This window comes from Triplophysa rosa, linkage group LG9 (genome assembly GCF_024868665.1).
Source record: "Triplophysa rosa linkage group LG9, Trosa_1v2, whole genome shotgun sequence".
In the NCBI taxonomy this organism is placed as follows: Eukaryota; Metazoa; Chordata; class Actinopteri; order Cypriniformes; family Nemacheilidae; genus Triplophysa; species Triplophysa rosa.
In genome coordinates this window covers 26336071-26359258 of record NC_079898.1, presented here as the reverse complement: position 1 = coordinate 26359258, position 23188 = coordinate 26336071, and the positions used below count along the sequence as shown (strand labels likewise).

Here is a 23188-nt window from a genome sequence, read left to right as displayed (position 1 = left end):
ACTGGTTTTGTGATCCAGGGTCACATATGTGCTTTTTGAAGCTTCGACACTCAAAATAAGAATGGAAGTCATAACCGCTACAGCTGGGATGACATGAGGGTGAGTAAATGATGAATTTGAGTGAACTGTTCTTTGTGAGACACGATGTCATGTCATCAAGTTTTTAAAAATCCAAAAAGCACTTATAAAAAAAACCTTTGAGCGTATAACGATAGCTTTATACAAAGAAACTACTAAAAGAAGAACACAGGGGCATACCTTCACTACGCGTAGTATTTAAAGTTTTAACTTACCATCTTATCAGACCTGAATGTACTGCAACATCAGTACTAAAGCAAAACAAATAACCTGAATCTCTAATAAACGCAAGAAACACAATTATACACCTGACCCACAAACCTAACAGCCCACAGAAACGGATCAACAAAAACCTCTCAAAACATGTTACATGTGCTTTTATATAACGCGAATAGGAACGTAACAATAGAGAATGTGAAGCTGACGTCACGCCCTATGTTTCATGTTGCAGTGCGCCGCCATCTTGGGAGGATAATACTCCACTGCTATTATTGTTTTGATATGTACCGTTACTTGTTTTGTTTGATATATGGATAAATCGAAAGTGAAAGAACCATGGGCTTTTCCTGAACGACTCTGCGTAAGGCTATTGCAGTTTTTAACACAGCAAGACCGACTTACCATAGTTATATTTACTAATCAAACAAGAATAACACAACACTGCGTTGAACGCACTAGCTGCCACCCTCCCAAGATGGCGCAACTTTCAGCGCGGCGTGACGTCGATTAACAAACTCTATAGCAGAATCTCACTGTACGACCATACCTCGGTGTGTCGTTCACGGCACGGTATTTATTGCAATATTTCCAATGGCAAATGACGGAAACGTGCCATAAGCATCCTCTTTTCTTGATCCTCTAATCATAACTGTTGCTTAGAGATATGAGTTATAGTATGAGATGGGTCAAATGACCTAAAAATACATTTTATAAAATAAAATAATTGCACCAGATGGACCTTGCTAAGGGTAACATCTATAATTTTTTTCTAACATTCTCTAGGTTAGGCCCAGAAGACCTATCGGTTCATACAGTCATGTGACCACGATAATATTGAGACATTTTTTCTATTGCGATAACACGATATCTATAATGTTGTTACATCCCTAAAAGCGATCCAATAACGTTTAATAGACAAATTTCCTATGAAATAAAGTGCATAATCTCAAATTTGAAGTCTTTTATACATTTTTATTTTGATTAATCTCTTTGGTTTTAAATGGTCAGGTGAACCCATAAAACGAAAACATTTATGAATCCTCTACAAACATATGATAGAATGGAATCTCACTCACAATTTAAGTATGAGAAAATAAAATCAAAAGTTTGATAGCAAATTGTATACACATGTAGAGGCGAGTGTTTATTGACAGAAACATTCACAAAACAAAACATTCAAATTCAGCTACAGGAAGTAAATAAACATTATATTGCTGTGCTAAACTTGTTTTTAACTTTCATGCCAATTCACTATGTTCAGAATATCAAGTGAAAGATAAATACAGTCATACATACTGAGAGTATACAGTCAAAAACATCAGCTGCAAATAATCAAATCTGGTGAAACGTAAAAAGACATTTCAGGAGTGTTCAAGTTTCTTCACACACCACTCGCTCTTATTAATGTGAATCCACGAATATGAATGTAAGGCCTCTTTACATTACCATGAAAAATCTTCATTTTCAGCAACCTCCTGGCCACAGTACGGTTTATAAACTATTACACGCTACTCGAAAAAGGCCGACCACTCTTGTTGAATATTTTGAGACACAAATCTAATGAAAACATAACCAGGCAACATTTCACACCAAATTCCAAGGACAAATGCACGCATGTTCTTTTACATCAAGAAAATGTAGCCTGTTGAAAGGAATCATTTTTTTCAGAAATGTTTTTGATAAATTACTTTTGGTTTGGGGATGCATTGTATGAAAGGCATTTTGGGCCAATTTTAAATGAATGGACAAAAACTAAAATACGCATGAACCTAAATGTAACTAACTTACATGTATACTGTATGTTTGTAGACCAAGTTGAATCCTTTATTCAAGCTTCTGTTCGTTTGACAGACGATAGTGTCTTTTAACCATAAAACAAATATTTTGCACTAACTGGCAGCAAGTTCCTGTTTCACTCCATTCCTCAGGTTTTATACCATTTTAATAACATGAAGCCTCATGTTATGTTGATAACATTAAGAGACTTTATTAGAGAAAAAGAGAGAATTGATTTCAGGCCAAAGCGTGTCGGTCATGTTCTCATCTGGTGCATTGCTGAATTGGGCAAATTAACAAAACACAAACACTAACTCGTACAAAAAAGTCGTACAAATGTGTTAAGACATCCTGGACACAATTCCAGGGGTCACTGTTCTGTCTAGGCTTCTGAAGGTCCAGCTCTAGCCTCTGAACTTCTCTCTTCGGGTTCTTTGTACATGTGACTCAGATGCTCCACCACCGCCTCAAGTTCAGGATTTCCTCCCAGCTCCACGATCAGCCGGTACGCTTCCGCTTCCAGATCCACGAGGGTCTGCCGGGTGTACGCGAAAGATCCCACCTTCTCCAGGTAGTCGACGCAGTAGCGCTTGATATCCACGTTCTCGGTGCGCTGGCGCAAAATGTTCTGCACCTGCGTGCTCTCGGGACGCGACCAGATGGCGTGTATGGTGGGGAAGGAGAACTTGCCCTCCGTCAGGTCTTCGCAGAAACTCTTGTTGGCGCTGTACTCTGGTGAGTTCAGGTTGGCGTAGTCGTCTCGTATCTGGAAGAAAAGGCCCAGGGTGTCCAGCAGAGGTTTCAGATCCTGCTTCCAATCAGAGAAGAGCTGCATGAGTCCCACGGCGAGGCCGAACAAACCGCCGGTTTTCTGCAGCACCATGACGCGGTACTCGGCTTCGCTCGGGCAGGTGTAGGTGTCACGCCAGTGGATGTCCAGCCCCTGGCCGCGGTGCAGCTCCAGCAGCTGACGGGTGAAGACGCGCACGGCTTCTGGGTGGTCAAGCGTCAGCACCTTCTCCAGACCCAGGAAGTAGACGTAGTTGGCGGAGTTGATGACGGATGGGACGCCGTAGATGCTGTGAGCGACGGGGAAACCGCGGCGCAGCTTTGAGCTGTCTTCGATGTCATCGATCAACAGACTGGCATTGTGAAGCATTTCGGTCACCTCAATGATGACCTGCGAATGAAAACAAAATCAAGTCATCATGAATCCCTCAATGTCAAATGACAATGAAATGAAACGGCTTCTGTAGTTTTTGGTGAAAACGGATTTCAACAGTGTAAAGGAAATACACAGAAGGCTGTAATGCAGATGATGGACTGTAGAGGGCAGCAACTTAACATATTGAACTATAAAGTGTGTGCATGTGTTGACTTCAGGGTGTGTCTCACACACATAATCTCTTTTTGTGCTCTTTTACCCAAAATCATGTTGTTCAAAGATGCTGGGATTACTGCCGTCTGTTAATAAAAATACTCCAAAAACCAAAACTACTGACAGTGCATTCTAAGTATCCGTTTGATTAGTTTGTGATCTACAGGAACACGGAATAACTAACTTAAAAACACAACAAAACTGCAGTACCAAAACCACCAGCAGGGGGCATCAGTATTGGCATCCACTTCAAAAATGGTGACTGTAGGAAAACAAAACCTTCCAGCAGAGACGGAGCCGTGCAGTGCTGTGGGCGAGATTTCACAGATTGAGAAAGCAGCGAGTTAATATATGAGCTAGTCTAAAGCCTCTCACGGTGAAGCCGAAAGCATGTTAACTGTCAAGTAGAAGCTAATGGAAGAAAGCCAGCTGTAACCTGCTGGGCAAACAGCCAGATCATATCTTTATCCCACAAACATTTCTTATGGTGAGGTGTCGCCCAAACAAATACACTGGAAATCTCGCTGCTTCTGTGATGAGCCAAAAGATACTTAAAAAAATCAGTAAAAAGTTTATGTAATATATATATTATTGAATTTGTCTGCCTTCATGAAACCTAAACATGACATCATCCTGCAATGACATCATTCAATCTGCCTGCAGTGCAAAAATCCTGTTAATAAAATTCCGTTTTTTTCAGTAAACATCTAAACATTTGTCACGCTGAGGCATGTCGTTTTTGCACCGCGAGCAGCATCAAACATAAATATAGCAATCGTTTTCCAAACCCGACCTACCGCTAAAACATGTTTGTGTAAAGAAGCAATGTTTATTTCACTGGACAAAGAAACGGATAACGGTGTCAAATGTCTTCACGCTTCATCTGAATAAATAAGCATTGTGAATAATCTACAAGAGTAAGCCACAGATATTTACATTAACGTGTGCTGTGCTGCAGGGAGTTGTTGGCGGTTGCCAGGGCACTACTGCTACAGTATATTTGGTTGCTAAGGTATTCAAATTGTTTGTACACATTGCTATGGTGTCCTGGGTCGTTATTATGTGTTTGACAGGGTCTATAGACCATTTTGAAAAACAACACTGGTCCAGAAACACATCATCTTTCCATTTTGTTTGCATTAAAACACAACTGAACACGTGTGAATAATTTCACATATATGTACAGTACAGGAAATGCTTCTGGGCCAGCGGTGTTCACTTCTTTCAAAATGGTTTATAGTCCAAGTCCTAAAGAAAGCTAGCAACCAGTAGGGCTGTGACGGTGGCCGTGACGACCACACCACCGCGATGGTAAAGTGCCATGGCCACCGGCGGTATAGTGCACGTCACACACTGTGACAAATATAAGTGTAATAAGGACAGTTGCAATAAGCATTGATATTTATAGCCTTTAGTTGTGGATGGTTTTATTTAAAAGATTTAACATGAACACAGAAATTATTAGCATACGTTATCGTTGGCGCGGCCTGCAAGGCAAAACCCAGTTTATTTGACACGTTCTGCAATGGATCTTGTTGTGAAATGAACGGTTACATAAAATCAAAACTGGCTATGGCCTGCTTGTTGGTGTCAGCGCGCGCAAGTTTCCGCGGCTACGGAGAAACATCTAATCTAACGTTATTCATTTGCGCTTTGAGCACATCTTCTGAATGCACATTTAGTGCGGCTGTACCACAGATCTATATAAATGACTGGATTGCTCATGACGTCATTACACTGAAGCTGCCGCGCCGCCATGTTGGTGTGCCCAAACGCTCTATTACATTAATGGGGATTTATCACATATTAATGATAAAACAGTTACTTACCAGTCTAAAGTCAAACAATACATTCTTACACACAAATGGCTTAAGCATGTAATGGTTAATTAAAGTCGGGAATTTTCCCGTCTTATTAGATATAGAGTGAGTTGCGTTCATTTTCATTACAGTAGCGTACATATCAGATCAGCAGACTAACGAGACACCTGGATATATGACAAATGTGCTTATTTAGAAATCTAAAAACAGATCAATACAGGCTGTATATGTTCTTTAAGTCATGAAGCTTTATTTCTAAACATTAACACAGTGTGCAATAAACACTCTCCTTCTATACGTGGATTTCTATACGTCGCAATTCTGCCAGAAATAAACATAAACTTTGAACAACATCGATTAATTTAAACACGCATGTAAACTACAATCTTGTCGCGTGCCTAATAAGCTGTAAACGGGTTATTTTAGATGGTCATTTTGACTAAGTCAATGTCGTCTCTGTCAGTTGGGCATACCAAGATGGCGGCGCGATCGCTTCCAGTGGCTTCACCTCCTGCCGTTGGTTTAGCATTCTAGTTTTTGATTTTCTGCAGCTCATGTCACAGGCTGCTATGTTTTACGTAAATGTTACTTGCCAATGTTCAATTGTCAATTCATGAGACTTTCTCTTCTCTTAATTTGAATACTTGATATACATTGTTGTTAAATATAGTTTAATAAATAATGCTACTGAGAAAGCTTCAAATAGCTCCTGTAATCGGCGATCGGTATCGGACGATACAGCTTTCAGTGATCAGCCCCAAAAAGCCTGATCGGAGCACCCCTACTTTTGAGGTGAGAGTTTTGTTAAACCACATTATGAAATAGTAACCTCTGACTGAAATGCAGTGTAGTCCCTGAAGTAAACATAGTAAATGATCATCTGAGCGGTCACCTCACACCCAGCATTCCCAAAACAACAGGATTTGTGCCCTTTTAAACAGACCTTAGATGACCTCACTATCTCGAGCATTATTTGGTTTCTGTCAGAAACACATTTCTAAATTAGATGTGAAGCAGTTGAATGCCACACGAGTGATGATCGATGATTGTGAGCTGATCTAGAGACGTGTGTGCAGTCTGTCAGCATGCAGTGTGTTAATGACTCAACGCATGCGCAGACACATGAGGGTTCAAGAAGAGTTTACAGGAAGATAAACCCCACGGCCATGAGAGTGAGAGAGAGCATGAGAGAGAGAGAGAGAGAGAGAGAGAGAGAGAGAGAGAGAGAGAGAGACAGAGACAGAGAGAGTGAGAGAGAGAGAGACAGAGACAGAGACAGAGACAGAGACAGAGACAGAGAGAGAGAGAGAGAGAGAGAGAGAGAGAGAGAGAGAGAGAGAAAGAGAGAAAGAGAGAAAGAGAGAAAGAGAGAGAGAGAGAAGAGCGAGGGAGCTACAGATAGAGACAGAAAGAGAGCAAAAGAAGAGAGTTTGAATGAGAAATGTCAGTCAATGCTTGACTATAAAACAGCCCTTTAATAACATCATAAGTGACAAACGGTTCACTGGTAATGAATGTGTCACTGTGTCATTTCAGTTTTGCAGTTGTTTTTGAGAGATTTTAGAAGTGAAAGCAAAACCACAGCTCACATCCGTTAGAAAAACTCTTTGAATAGAAATACATCTCCATCGAATAATATCTAAAAATAATTTTGTTATTCTTGTTTACGTATATATCCTTAATGTGAGATGTGGGATTAAAATAGCGCGATGCTTTTTGGGCTACAACCCCTTACACTATGAAAGAGAAACATAGCCTACATTACATGTTTTTAGCTGCTTCTTATCACATCACAATGAGTACATACGCATCATAAATATACATTATCACTACCTTGTCACACTATATTTGAACAGTGAAAATAATGTCATGAATGTATGCAAAATCCTGCATTTGTGTGTTTTAAAGGTGCAATGTGTGATGGATCTATTGACAGAAATGCAACATAATATATATGGTTTCATCTTAACAACATAAGGAAACGTTACTGCGCATGCGCACTTTTGTGACCCAACTTAACTTCCGGTACACATTCACAAACAATAGAGCGCCTGTAGATTATATCTGATAACAATCAAAAGAAACCGAGAAGCATTACTTGGCTAAACTTGTCACTCCAATATTTTGACTTTAGACTGCGATACCAGGCTCAGCCACTAGATGTCAGTGTACCATACGCTTTGTTAAAAAGCGACCAAACAACAGGACCCATTCAACAAATTGTTTATTTAATAAAATGAACATACAGCAAAATTCAACAAATCGTTTATTTAATACAATTAATATACAATAAAATAATATTATAAATAAATATGAACTAGGGGTGTCACCGACCAGCATATACATAGTCGAATCAGAATTGTCACGTCTTGCCTATAGTCGACTGATAGTCGAATCATACGTGTGTGTTTGTGCGTGCGCGACACCAGGTGGTTAAGGATACACACAAAGTGCAGCGCAACATTGATGCACCAAAAAACAATCAAACATTAATTTACAGAATTATTTAGAACAGAATATCGATTATAATGAATAAAAATAAAAAAACGAAATATGCCAGATTGAAGTCATTGAATGTGCAAAAAAAATGCGTTTAGGCAAAATATCTGAAATGCAGGGGAACACTCAAAACACAAGCCACAAATAGTAAAATGAGTGGACATTTCCCTTAAACATTCACGTTACAATGCTGTGCCACTGTGCTACTAGACCAGATCTCGCCTCAAAACTATTTTTAAAACTACTCGATAATAATGAATAATTTTTTACAAACGGGAATACAGCACGTTCATTACCAATGAACTACCAATAAGGTGACTTTATTTACCGCATGTGAAGGAGTAATACAATAAAGCATCTCACCATTTAAACAGTCAAAAAGTCCCTTTTTCTCCGTCCTCCTGACGCGCACGCTTGCTTTCTGTGCAGAAAATGACAAGTTCCGAAAGTCTGCACCATGCTTGATATATGCGCTGATTCTTGTTATATTACTTTGCACTGCATTATACAAAAAATAAAAAATGAAACAAAGTTCAGTCTAAGTAACGAACTACGTGCATTTACAGATAAGAGTTACTGAATGTTTGGACATTTAAATATGAATTACATTATATTTGTACATTATATCACATTCATTTGCGAGTCATCTGGGGGTGCGTGCTGCTTCTCTTTACCGGTCTCACTGCACAGAAGATGCGGAGAGACGCGATCCTGCGCTGGGTCATAGCCAGACCTCGCGCTCATATGCGCCGGGGGTTTCGGTACCCAACCCTTGAAATCTCCCATTTCTTTACATCATAAATAATATGTTTGGCGGCGCAGTGCATGCCCGTCTGCTACGCCACTGCCCATATAACCAAAATGGCATGATCCCCATTGCATAACACCTCTCTGAAGATTCGACTGTGAGATTGGTGGTCAAATCAGGCTCCTCCTATCCAAGCATCGAATCTTCACTAATATTACCAAATTAAATTAAATAAGCAAACTGCACACTTTTGCATATGAATGCACATTTATCGCTCTCTCATTGTTCAAAACAATCCTGTAGTGTCAAACTACAGGCAGCAGATGATTTCTGCCAATTCAAGGCTAATCTGGTGAATTATTATTTCAATTTCTTTCACCAAATGACTCCTGTGCTCTCTCAAAAGACACACACACTGTTATTATGACAGATGAAATAAAACTGTCTGGACCCGAGAGAGCCCATGATGATGATGATGATGATGATGATGACAGATGTTGAGGACATCCCAGTCACTTACTATTGAGATGAAAAGAGGATTGATAACAGACCTGAAATTTACAAACACTGCTAGAAACACAATCGTTGATTTTATTGATTTGTTTGTATCAGTGTGGATTAATACTCTATTATTTTCAGTATCATTTGTACAGGAATGTCACACATTATACAGAATGATTCTAATAATGCGTAACAGATGGCGCTCTACACCTCCGGCTAGATAACAAACATCCAGAAGGGAAGTAGTTTTCTATTCACAAGATCAAACAGACGTGCAAACAGTTATCCCAAAACGGACATGATCCACAGACTTTCCCCGTCTGAAGAGCTTTAATGAAATGTTCAGGATGAAAGGAAAGCGGTTGAACAGCGTGTTGAATGTGATCCAACAGGCTCAGCGGTGAACACGGCACTTTGACAGAGATCAGCTGATTTACAAGGACAAGATTAACACGCTTAATCACTCCCAAAACCATATCTCTACTACAGCTTTACCACAACTGACAACATGTTTATTAACAAAGCTTTAATTGGTCTTGCTACAGTCACAACTGTAGTTTTACAATGCTGGTGTCGGACGGAGAACAGCCCAGTACATTGGATATGGTTTTCCGGCGTTTACTACTCTGATTGTTTAACATCAGCATGTAAAGCACGTGATGTCTATACTGACCATATACTGTAGTTAACACAAAAATGAGTGTCATTCCAAATCTGTCTTCTATTTTGCAGATAACCAAACATCACTGAACTCCATTGTATGAACACAAAACCACATTTCTCAAAATATCTTCTTTTGTGTTTGAGGGGGGGAAGAGTCATACAGGTTTGGAACATCGTGAGAGTGAGAAAAAAATATATTTTTTAATTATTGTGTGAACTATAACTGTAAGAGCTTTTAAATCCTCCATGTGCCTTAATTTCTCTCGGTCCTGTAACATTACTCCACATTAACTCCATCTGAAGAGCAGAATTCTAAAAAAGGCCAGTGATTTGATGCTTAAGAGTCTAAAGCTATTTGCATTGATTTTTGTCAGCCATGCCAGTGTAGAACAAAGAGACAGAGATAGCAGGAGAAAATAGTTTCCCCCCTGTAAAACCCATTTAAAGAACTGGTGCCGCCCCACCACCCATACTGTACATTGAAGATAGATAAGATAATGTGTGAAATATCAATATCAGGGGTCTTCAACGTTTTTCAGGGCAAGGACCCCTTAGATGAGAGATGGGACCCCCTTATACTAAATGTGTAAACAGAGCTATTTAAATAGAAACAACCCTTATTGTCACAGCAATATTATGTTAAGACATTACATTAGCACTGTTATGCATGTTATTGTTGCACATACATACTTTTCTGTGTATTATTTTTATTGTTAATATAGATTGTTTCTTAATTTTAGGGGATTTGCAGCATCATACGTTTTCATTTTACTGTGAGATGTACAGTTAAACATTTACTTATCCTGAACCTTTAATATTTCTGTACCCATGCTTTACATTTTTAACAAAAGTTGCCTGTGAGTAAACAGTAATTAGCGGACCCCTTGCAGTTCCAAGGGCCGCCGACCCCCGGTTGAAGACCCATGGTTTAAATATATAAACTATATATATAGAAGCAGATAATAATACCTTGGGGGGGGGTCACTATATCATTAAAAGAATTTCATCCGATAGTACAGATCTCCTAAATTCCCACTGCACACTTTGACAAAAAATAGTTTGGCATGTTTAGGAACAACACATCTTAACATAGTCAACCACAGAGACAACATCACCCTTCTAGATTTAAAGGCAACATTTACTTCTGGCTCACGCCACATCTCAAACGTATGAAACTGTATGAAAACACTGGTGTGTGTTGGCATTTTTGGGGCAGTGTGAATAAGCCTATAAAACGGTACAGTTGCGACAACAGCAAATTCAGTGAAAACAATCCTTTAAAATTTGTTACAAGTGTTATGTCAAACTAATAAAATTGCCACAAACAAACTAAAAGTATCATTCATGTTGTCCAGAGTGTTATATTCCAAGTGCACACTACAGGGAGCCGCAGAAATTACGTGCTTTTGTAGGCCAAGTTAGCGCTGCAGTGGTTCCCTCGGCCGAAAGCCTATGCATTTTTCCCATACACTTTTGAAAGATTGCAAGAAATAAGCTCTGTGATTACCAAAGGTTTATGACGTTAACACGTTTTGTCTATCAAGATAATCTTTACAAATGAACACCACATTTGTAACTTTTGAAGCTGAAATACAACCGCCAGAAGTAAAAAGCTAACACGAGGCTATAAACAGACTATACTACGGTCGCTCGATATCAACGTCACCACCACCAAGCCTCCGACAACTTTTTCAAAAACGTATTTCCTGGTGAGTAATTACTCCATGAATAAATCCGCATTCCATGGTTTCAGAGATTTGTGCCCATGCATTATTTGTAAGATTTATATGCGCGATGACGTCTAACATCCCCGCCAAAGGAAATAGTCTCTTTTAACAACTTGTTAGCAACTTTCGTGTTTAAGACACAAGTAGGCTTTAAAAAATCACGAGTGGGTTATAACTGATGTGCTTTACGTCGTGCTTTACGTCATAGAATAAAACGTGAAAATATTTAGAGGTTTTGTTAACCACAGGCGATTTACCAAAAACCCATTAAAAAAACCCATAGACTTTGGGGCAATGGAACCGGAAGTCCTAAAATGCTAACTCGCTTCCAGGGTTTGCATACGAAAATACGGCATCTCTGCGGCTCCATATATCACGGTAGTATAGTTTTTAATTTATACTAAACTAAATAAAGAAAATGCTTTTATAGCATTTGTTATGCTAGTTAAAGAAAACTATTACTACAACCAGAATGATAGTATTGAGAATCGAATAACCTTAAAACTACGAAGAAACTCAATTTATGCCTTTTTTTGCACAATAGAAGCATTTTTTATACAGCAACAATGCAATTGCTTGCTCATCATTTAAACAATCGCTTACCTGAAGTTTATCCTCTGGGACATTGAGCCAGTGGTTGAACGCTTGAGAAAGTTTTGACCGGACTTGTTTTCCTAATAATCAAAGCAGAGAGGAGGAGGAGAAATGAGAAGAAAAAACATTAGCTGCAGCAGCCATGTGGAAATAAAAGATGAGAGACGATGTTCTGTAATCACAAGGGAACAAAAATAAATGTTGTATGTCCTTTGGAATAAAATGAGAATATTAACTCTATAATATTACAATATATAAAATTACTTCAATAAACATCAATGTTTATATTAAAATTAGTTGATTGTTTACCTATCTATCGTTCCAAATGCATTTTCATTTACCTACTTATTCCCACCAAAACTGTAAAATGGATGGTAAAACATAACATTCAGAAATAAACACTGACAACAATTGATCTCAGAGTAAGTTGTGAAAATCCTGTATACTGTCACAAATCAAGTGGGACAAAAGCTTGTTGACTGGGCGGCTCTGAATGAAAATTACTAGTTTGTGTTAGCATTCATTAACATTTCCCCTTGAGAGCGACCTGTAATAGCAGCTTCATTGATCCTGCCAACAGACGGCCTTGTTTTCTCTGTGTGTCCGGCTGAATTCTATTTAAGATAGATTTACTCTCTATAGCTGAGATGGGTTGGGTGGATCTTATACAACTGGTGAAGAGATTCATCACAAAAAAAGACATTACTACACTAACTGTTGAGTCGGGCCTTCATTGCCAGTTTGCATGTCATGATGTTTAAAAATCCATTTTGAGGTCAAATGTGGCATGAACATGTTTTCACGAGATTCACTTCACTGATCTAATGACCTTACTCGTGTAAATGGCTGTGTTCTCTTTATGGCAGAACTCTGTTTGCTTGAGACGGTTGCTTTATTTCATTTCCTCAGTCAGTTCCTCTCTGACCTCACGAGAAGCATCTCTGCATCATCCAAACTCACATACGGTCACTATAGAGATCATTAAAATTGCAAAAGGATGACAGGAAAACAGCAGATTGTGATGGTGCAGCAGTATTCATGCTCCCGCTCACCCATCATCACTTCTGCTGGTCAGCAGCAGTTTCGTATGGAAGCAGATGAATATTAGAGGTGAAAATAATCTCTCAGAGTGACAGAATCAGGAACGTTTACTCTAGAGTAAAATAAAGTTTCTTGAAGGTAAAAATGTCTAAAGCGGCGTTCCCACCAAACGCGAATGAAGCGTTAAGCGCGAGTGATTTACATGTTAAGTCAATGCAAAGACACGATAGGACATCCTGCGGCGCGATTCTCGCGAATGACGCGGCGCGAATTGAGCGTTTCGGGCGTTTGACGCGAGTTTAAAAATCTGAACTTTGGTGAAAATTTGCGCTGCGTTAACCAAGCAGGAGCTTGCTCTAGTAGTGACGTGATTATGACGTAAAGCGGAGGCAGAAATCCGAAACAACAATGGAGGACAAAATCATCGTTGCTGTATGTGGATACCCGGAGCTGCACGATACATCTTACTTTTATCGAAACAGGAATAAAAAGGATCTTGCTTGGAAGAAATTGAGTGAGAAGGTCGGACAATCTGATAAGTTATAAAAAACGATCTTCACTCAATTTGAGCTATACATATACGAGACTGGAGCCGCCTGGCAGAAGGCCCTCCCATGACGCAAATTCGCGTCTGTTCTGGAGTGAATTTCACACGCGAATGAAGCGAATTTCACACGCAAATGAAGCGAGTAAACTCAAAATGTTCAAGCGCCCAACTACGCGCGATTCATTCGCGTAAGTCGCGTTTGGTGGGAACGCTCATGTAAAAGCTCCCTTATGAAAACAAACAATGGATTTATTATAGGAAAAGTGGAGTAACCATAGTTTTTACATGGACTAATTACCATTTGTATAGACCACTTTGAATGGCGTAAACAACGCTGGTTCTTTTTCATTTTTAACAATGTACAAACATTTCAACAAAATACAACCAACAGAATATTTATTACCAATTTAAAATCTTAAATAAAATATCGTTATAATTTAATTATATATGATATACATTTAAAACATGATCGTAATAAATAAATAAAAACTGAAACCAGACGTGCTTTTGGACCTCTTGCAAAGTGGTCTATAGCCACAGTTTTACTACAAATACCATGGTTAAAATATGGTTACTGTAGGAAAACTGTAGTTAATTTGTGGTTACCATCGTTTAAATAGAGGAACCACCATGTTTGTTTTATTTGTTTGTAGTAAAATCTATGAAAAGCATCTACATGTATGATAATCGAGAAAATAAAAGACTCGTGATTTGACCATGATATATTGACAAGTAACATTTTGTGTTAAATATGTTCAATATAACACATTTCTATTTTCAACAGTATGTTTAGAAAAATGGGTTACACTTTTAAGTTTCTTAAACTTGGTTTGTAGCTGCACTAATGACAAACCAAAACCCACAAAAGGAAATGATTATGCATTTTTAGTGTCAGTATTGCCTTGCACAATAAGCCTTGCTTTACCCTGACACAGCCTGTAATTTGCAGGAATGCTAGAAGCTATAGTTTTAACTCCACTACAATAACATAAAAGTGGGGTTTTACAGCTGTTAGTGGTTAGACAGGAAAACCAGCCCACTCGCTGCATTTGTCAACAAAGGCAAATTTCATAAATCGTGCCGTAGCGCTTTAAATTATTACCATCAATGTACCTTAAACAACAGACAATTACAGATAAACGCAGGGCACAGGAAGGTTTAATTCATCCAGTTATAAATACAAATATATTTCACACGTAACGTGTCATATTAGTCATTTAGGCCTGGAAGCAGTCATGCTGTTTATGACATTATATAATAAATGATTGTAGAACAATTATAGACTTCATTCATGATATCACACATTCACACTGCAATCCCCGTCATTCCCGTGAGACATTTCAGACAAAACCAACCCATGGATCAGACATCAGTTTTTACTCACTCTCATGTCAACTTTCCTCTCACAGCAGTTTACATGCAGCCAAGAATAAACAGATTGTGTTATTTTATAGTGTTGCTCTTACCCGGCAGTTGTAACAAGTACTTGTACGGCTCCAGAAGAATCCTTTCAGAAGTTGCTCCGTCATCACCATCCATTCCTCTGTTTCCACTAGCAAACCTGCTGAGCGAGAGAGAGAGAGAGAGAGAGTGTGAATACACAGACGCACCACTCACAAAGGAAAGCTCATGAGATTGCTCAATTCTTCTCTTGAGTAAATGCTCAATCCGCTCATGACGCTGTGGGTTTTAACAGGCAATTATTCTTGGCAGGGATGTCATTAATTTGATTTGCTTTATTTCCTGGTAAACTAATAATATTATCATGCATGCGGCGTCAAGACGCTTTGGGGGTTTTCTCACAGTAAGCAAGGCTTAATTTGTTCTAGAACAAGCCGGATTCAGAATCTATTATAGTGTTCAGTTTACAATGAAATTTAAGCCATGATCTTTACACGTTTCACAAAAAACTAACGATATATACTTAACCAAAATAACATTAAGCATTTTTTATAACATGTAGCCTGTACCTACAGTGAGGGAAATAATTATTTGATCCCCTGCTGATTTTGTAAGTTTGCCTGCTTACAAAGAAATGAAGGGTCTATAATTTTTATGGTAGGTTTATTTTAACCGATAGAGACAGAATATTGAAAAAAAATCTGGGGAAAAAATGTTATATAAAGGTTATAAATTGATTTGCATTTCAGTCAGTGAAATAAGTATTTGATCCCCTACCAACCAGCAAGAATTCTGGCTCCACAGATTGGTTAAGTGCCTATATGGACCACAAATTAGTCCTGTCACTTTAAGAAAGTACTCCTGAGTCAGCTTGTTATGTATATAAAAGCAGGGGATCAAATAATTATTTCCCTCATCACACATGGAGACAAGCATTGGTAATGAGCAAACATCTCTCATTCGCCATCTTTAAATCTAGACCCACATAACCATTTTAACCTGTTGAGTAGAAGTTAAAAATCTGATACTTGAGTACTGAAATTGTGGATGTATGGAAGTAATGTATAAGTTAATAAATATTGATGTAATGAAAATTATTGGTGTCTTAGATTTTGGATAGGATAAAATATTAATGTTCCTTAATGCAGTCATGTTTTATTAAATCCATATATTTTTGTTTAAAACAAATAATTTCTATTAACTTGTATTTTTTAATGATAAATAATTGTTTATTTAGATCTATATATATTTGACTGGATAAAGCAAATACTTTCTAATACATATTTCTTAAATGAGAAACAATTGTTTGATTAAATCTATATATATTTGATTTGAGAAAACTAGGGCTGTGTATTGGCAAGTGCCTCCCGATACGATACATATCACGATAGATGGGTCACGATACAATATATTATGTATTTCGATAAGATACACATTTGAGATATATTGCAATACTTAAATAGAGAATGTCAAAAGTAGAGGTAGAAATACAACATGCTGTGCACCAGCGGGGGTTTTCTGTGAGGATAAGTGTAAAAACACCCCTTACCTCTGTAGAGTGGCCATGATGTGCGATGCATGGACCTTTAGATCAGAGGTTTGGCTTCTCAAACTGTGGGTCGCGCCCCTCAAGTGGGTAGCACAGGGGAATAAGGCGGCTCACGCAAGTCACTTGGCTGTTGTGGTGCATTACAGTTAAAACACTGAACATGGGCAGAATAAAACCTCTGCTTCATCCGTGCTGTAAATGTCACATCCGTGAAAGCACAATACATGTCATTGTTACATTTCTTAATAAACTTTCTGTCTAATGCACTGCAGTAGCCAAGTGACTTGTGTCATGACTTGTGAAGCCTACAAACAGCATTATTTTATATAACTCATTACTCCATGACTTCTTTTGAAAACCAAAGCAAACCCCACACATCAGCTCTGAGAGCTCTTCTTATATTTTTCCCCATGCTCGCTTCCACTTACTTTTGGCCGTATGTATATGACATGATTTAAAAAAAATATATCGATAGTAGAGGTATCACTATCGAAAAAAAATATTGCAATAGTTACACGTATCGATATTTTTGCACAGCCCTAGAGAAAACAAATAATTCTACATCTTATTTCTTAAATAATATTTTTTTTTATTAAATCTTTATCTTTTTGTTTGGATCAAAAATAGAATTTAAATTAATTGACTTCAACAATAAAAATATAATTTGTGCTAAATTTTATAATATAGTTTTTATAGACATAGAAAATATTATATAGGGCAAGTTATTTCTTTTTCATTGGATCAACTTATAAAATAAAGATGTGAATCCTTACCCTAAATTGTATTAGTTGTTTTTCAGTGTATTTCAGCAAAGCAAAAAATAGGGAACAAATTTAATTTAAACTGGGTCATTTAGAGAAAATTATTTCTCATTCAATCAGTTATATATCAGCAATCCATGAAGTGAAAATTACAGATTCAAGCCAAAGATCAAAAATAATCTATTTATCGCTGTGTAGCTGTCATGGAAGCGCAGCGCTTGACTCGTAAACAATTTCATGGACACAACAGCGACATGGTCCAGCAGTCACAGCCCATCACTCATGTGGACACAATCTCTCCAGGGCCTGATCCGCCAGATACAAAGATCCATAGCACAAGAAACACCAACCGCCACACGGCACAAAGCCTGAAACATCCTACTTTTAAACTTGAAAATAAAGACATGAAGATGCACGCCGATGCAGAGAACTGAACAACAGTCCACCTTCCAGAAATATTTTCTATGGTTTTTTTCTATAAGGATTTTAAACATTCTTCAATAAAGTGTTAAGCCTGTCTCTGATAAATAACAAAAAGCTTTTGAACATCCAGAGAATACATAATATTCAAAATATTTATTTTAGTTAAATCTGTAAAATACATTACATGTGTATAGTATGTGCCCCGAGTATAACTGATCTATGTAGTATGTACAGTATCTATCTGAGGAGAACGCCTTCTGATTGGTGGAGAAAAGCAGCCTGTAACAGTCTGGATTGGAAGACTTTCCTGGAGCTTCTGTAATACGTTTATATTTGAAGAGTTTGGTTTCAAAATGAGATGACTCCGTTTTTAAAAGATTTCAAAAATCATGTTTTTTATTGTGCATTCCAATTCATATCAATCAAACTGCAGTTGGTTTGCTTTGATTTAAGCCATAATAGCTAAAAAAAAATGATTACAGTTATTTTCAGATTTGTGGTTTTTAAATGTAAATGTTCTCATCCTTTGACAAAAAAATCGACTTTACAATTCAAACGAAAAAAACAGTTTCAGTATGAATGAATTCCCATTCTCTGATTTTCCAGCAGCCTGCCTATTTCATTTGTCATTGTATACACATTGCCTCCTAAATAATACAATGAAATAAAATAAAATATCACCGTGCTCCACCCACCTTTCAGACCAGAAATGTGCACTCCAGCACTTCCTCTCTCGTCATCCAACACTTCTTCCGCTTTCTGTTTTTCTCAACCGACAGGCAGCTCGCTAGCATTAGCAAGTTAGCCAAGGTGAAAATGTAACTCCACCTCGATCCACAAATCGAAACCAAAATGGCGCTACGACATCATTATAAAGATAAATCCCGTTATATGAAAGGAGAATATATTTTTAAAAGCGCCCGAGAACGTTAATGTATCGTGTGTGTCTGACAGGAAGCTCGTCTCTTCTGCTCGCGCTTAAATACGACATGATGTCGGCAGAGCGCATGCGTGAGACTGTAATCGGAGCCCACACCGCTGTAAAATGGGGCAAGTAGTTCTTGCAGCAGTCTACCAGCCTATGGTTTACTTCACAAATATTTATTTTAAATGATCAACGTGTTACAAATTCAAAACGGGCATTTTTGAAATAAACTTTCACGTTTTGGTTTAGACGAAATAAAATTGCCATTGAATTTCCAAATATGTAAATGTTATTGTGTCATTTTCTACTGAAGTGATAATGTCAAACATGATGCTATAAATAATGATGATGTTATATGTTAGATCCTCAGTACAATCAATAAATGTTCAGCACAGATCATCCGCTTGGGGGTAGGCGGGCCTGAGGAACTTTGGGAAATTTAGTTTTTACCATCATGGTGCGCCACTGTATGAACGTATAACGTGAATATTATTTAAAAACATATAATAGGCATATATCGTAGCAATTTCTTTACGATACAAAGAAACAAACACCATTAAATGATCAACACTGACATCGTTTTCTCAGATTTCATTGTCCAATAGTACACAGATGGGGCTGTTACTCACACACAGTGACCAATGAGTGATCGTGCTGTCTACAGTGGGAGGTTTGTGCCTCGTTCAGTACGTTCAGACTCGAAGAGGATTAGCACAGAGAAAAGCAGTGCGATTGGCGAGCGATTTTATTGGATTCGCATCCCCACACCGTTCCTTGATTTTCGAACGACGTTTCCAGTGTAGATCATCGATGGTTTTCCACGGCTGACTAACGGATTAATGCTAATTTGCACCTCGTCGACCCAGGAAAATCGCCAATAGTTGGATATATCAGGTATGACATTATGGTGGCCAGAAATGAAAAGTCGAAGATCGAAAGAAAACTGTGGGCTGCGTCGAGCTTTAGCGCTCGACTTGATTCACGCTTTCATATTTGCGCGAATGCATTTTAATCGATGCTATTTTTAGTAATGCGATGTATCCCTGTCGATCAAGGGTTTTGTTAACCTGTTCTCTCGCTGGCAAATGGAATGCTTCACGGCGTAAATAGTGCATAAACAACGGCGGACTTTTGTCTCCCTCTTCATTAGTTTGATATTAGTACATGCAGCAGACAAGACAACTTTGGGCTTGACTTGTATCGCTGTCAGCAGATGTTGTGTTGGAATTCGCGAAAAGACTCGACCACTTTCTTTCTGCTGCTCGGCATCAAATAGCTGATGGGGGAAAACACTGCCTTGTTGGATAGCCCTTACGTAAGGCTTTGTGCCATACAGTGATCGAAATAGCTTTTTCGAAGGAAAGGCTTGACCAATCTTTGATTTTGATAGCACAACAATAACGATAATCTAAGCGAGCTGGAATCTTTCGCTCGCTTTTTTGAACTCCCGGCGCGATCGTTGCTTCAAACGGAACGATGATACATTGTTGCAGTTTTCAGTTCAAACGCTCGATCATCTCTACATTGTGTCGCCCGTTTTCTGGTAACGTTGTTTTCATAACACGCTGCCCCCGGTCCAGCCTCGTCGAATCGACGGATCTTTTTGAGCGTGATCAGAAATGGCTGGCGAGGCAGGTTATAGTTTTGAAGCAAAACCCGATGTTCATCGGCCACCCGTCGTGTAGTTTGCAACCTAGTTGCGGGCTGTTACATACGCGATACTCGGGTGTATTTCCACGACGCTAATGTTGGCAGAATGTTCCGGGTCTGAACGCGACAGTTATTGTCTGAGGTGACATTGTGACTGGAAAGCGAAGCATTTGTTGTCCCATCGGGTCAGGTCGAAATAGCACAACTCCGCGTATCGACTCTATTTCCCGATCCGTGCAAGTTTGACAAACCCTATCGAGGTTGACCTTGTTGGGAAAGGCTTAAGCCCGTTCATTGTGCGCGCGCGGTGTACACAAGCCGACAGCATTTTGTAGCTCAGCTTGTCGCCTCCATTTAAACGCACAACGCTTGTTTTCTCTTCAGTTCTTTGTGATGGAACCGTTTAGTGTGCGTGCTTTGCTCCATTCAACTACTGATATTCGCCTTTACGTGAAATGTCGATGCCATTTTCGCCAAACGGACCAAGCTCGACTTCGGGAAGTCAACATGGCTCGCGATAATAACGCATGTGCCGACACATTTTGTGCTTTTGTACGTCGCAGTGATGGAAGAATGTGGATGTCAAGCGACTGCAGTCGTGGTGCCACAGAAATGGCGTCATAATGCTGTAGCGCAGGAGACATTACGCGAACCCGCTCCGCCAGCGCGCACACACTACTGGAGTTTAACAACAGTAAACAGACGCTTCGTGTCGCTTAACTTTCCACACCTGCTTAACTCAAGACCAACTCGAGTCGTTTTACTCGGTTGTAATGCGGACTCCTCTCCTGTTTATGGTAAAGAGGTCGCTGTTGAAATCGCGTTGTGGATCGTTATATAAACGGTTATGGGTGTTTTTAATACCTCGAGTACAATGTCGCTGTTACCTGAAGCGCATCAGTGAAATACGTCTGAAGAGAACACACCTGCTTCTCTGACAGCTCTGTAAACAGCAGAAAGAGTCAGGGGAGCGGTCTGTCCTCTTTTTAACCAATCAGATGCGTACTTGACCTGTCAATCCGAGTTTCCGAGAGTGGGCGGAGTTTCATATGAAGGGTGGGGTTTCGTAGAGTGGGCGTGTCGTATTGAGTCCGTCAGAATTTATCAAATCGTCGCTGTTTTTCGATACCTCGTGTGTCATAATTCAGTTTTTCAAGAAATGGAAAAAAACACTTGTTAAATTATTAAATACTGTGTTGTCAAAGTCGACTAGCACTTTTAATACTTTTTATTGGGTAGATATTTGTAGAACTCAGTGACAAACATAAAGGATGACTAATAATGGAGATACAAGGTTTCAGAAGGACAGCTGTGCAATGTTTGTAATCGCGTTCGTTCAGCATCTTCGTACTTCTTCTTGACAACAAATTGTATTCAGTTGGTTGTATTTTGGTCTGTAGTTTATTGCATATAGATCTCAGAATCTTCATTGAGCCAAATACCAAAAGTAACTCTTGTGTCCAAACAGGTTTCCTAAACTTGTGTGCAATTATAAACTCTAACTCAGATTATCAACTACTGTGCTATGCTTACTAGGGATGCACCGATACCATTTTTTAAAGACCAAGTAGGAGTACCGATATTTTTTTCCTGGTACTCGCCGGTACCGATACCTATAACCGATGCCTGTATAATGTACAATAATGTTAATAAACCAGTATCTTACTGGTACATTTTCAAATGGTCAAATTATAAAACATTTAAGGGGGGTGGTGTGGTAAAATGTGAGTGTATTATAACTTGTGCAAGTCAACCAGACTTTTATTTTGACGCTTCGCCGCAAATGGTGTTTGTTTATGTGTTCGTGTCCTCGTGCAGTGAAACGCTGGCGCTGATTCCGTCTGCGTTTTCCGCATTGCGGAAATCATAGGGCTCTATGTATGTGTGTGAGGTATGTCACGTGAGGTATCGGTCTTTGGTATCGGTGTGTCATTACGAGTACGAGTATATAAATTTCATAGGAACTGTTTTGACATTGTTCATATTAACTTTAATTGCTTTCATTGGCACCGTTGTTTTTTACTATTTCAGTTTTGGAATACGTTTTTTTATAACGTGCAAGGTAAAATTTCGCATTGGTGCGAGTGCCTAAAACGATTTTTTGCCCCGCCAAAGATTTATTTTAACATTTAATGTGATTTTTATGAGTGGTGAATGACGCGCTTGTGAAAAGTGCTGGAAAATGCGAGCAGAGAGCTCGTTCACTCCCTCTGTCTTCAAATTAAAGTGTGTTTGACTTCATTCGGTATTGCGCAGACCAAACGGCATAAAAGCATCATGGGACATTGCTCCATATGCTTTTAAAACGCTCTCACGGAACATTGATGTCATATTCCGATCGTTCTGCGCAGCACGTAATGAAATCGAACACGTCGATTTTCGAACTGTCTCTCTCCCTCACACTTTAATCAAAAGCAAGGTTTGAAGACAGAATCCATGTTTCACGTGAGGCATTCAGAGAATTGTTTTACCTGAATTGCTGCTGGGTGTGAATGTGCTCAAAAACATGTTGCCTTTTCTTCCCTAACAAGTGTTCCAAACATGCAGCTGACATAAAGGAAAAATCCTATCCAGTGAAGTGTTTTCCTTGTTAACTTCTATCTTTTGCGATGTCCTAACAGCTGTGAAAAAACAAAAAGCGTGTCAATGTCCGATTCGCGACATAATGACTCATTTGAACCGATTCATTTTGTTGAAACGACTCGTATGTCAAACACTGAACTCACTGACTGAACCCATCAAATCAGTCACTCAAAACTAGGGCTGCAGCTATCGATTATTTTAGTAATCGAGTATTCTACTGATTTTTACATCGATTAATCGGGTATTCGGATAATAAGTACTTTTGGAGCTGTATTAGCTGTATTTCGAGGCTGTTCAGGTGAATA

The 23188-nt window shown here is 38.8% G+C and overlaps 2 protein-coding genes across 6 annotated transcripts in view; one reads left to right on the top strand and one right to left on the bottom strand.

Moving 5' to 3' along the window:
- Window positions 1-1227: 1227 nt before the first annotated feature.
- ggps1 (geranylgeranyl diphosphate synthase 1) lies at window positions 1228-18848 on the bottom strand. 3 transcript variants are annotated; one of them, XM_057342946.1, is made up of 4 exons: window positions 18421-18848; window positions 15058-15152; window positions 12013-12083; window positions 1230-3253 (listed from the first exon to the last, which is right to left on the bottom strand). In XM_057342946.1, exons 2-4 carry the CDS (start codon window positions 15128-15130, stop codon window positions 2456-2458), a joined length of 942 nt encoding a protein of 313 aa, XP_057198929.1. In that variant the 5' UTR covers window positions 15131-15152; window positions 18421-18848; the 3' UTR covers window positions 1230-2455. The 3 variants fall into 3 exon arrangements, with proteins under 3 accessions (XP_057198930.1, XP_057198929.1, XP_057198928.1); XM_057342945.1 differs by having other exon boundaries at window positions 15058-15155; window positions 18421-18846; XM_057342947.1 differs by lacking the exons at window positions 15058-15152; window positions 18421-18848 and adding an exon at window positions 3662-3758 and having other exon boundaries at window positions 1228-3253.
- A 482-nt stretch (window positions 18849-19330) lies between these two features.
- Window positions 19331-23188, top strand: part of arid4b (AT-rich interaction domain 4B) — a 53485-nt gene continuing 49627 nt past the window's right edge. For all 3 annotated transcript variants that reach the window (XM_057342942.1, XM_057342941.1, XM_057342943.1), the window contains exon 1: window positions 19331-19544. The gene's annotated coding sequence lies outside the window, so the exon portion shown is untranslated. The remainder of the gene's footprint in view (window positions 19545-23188) is intronic.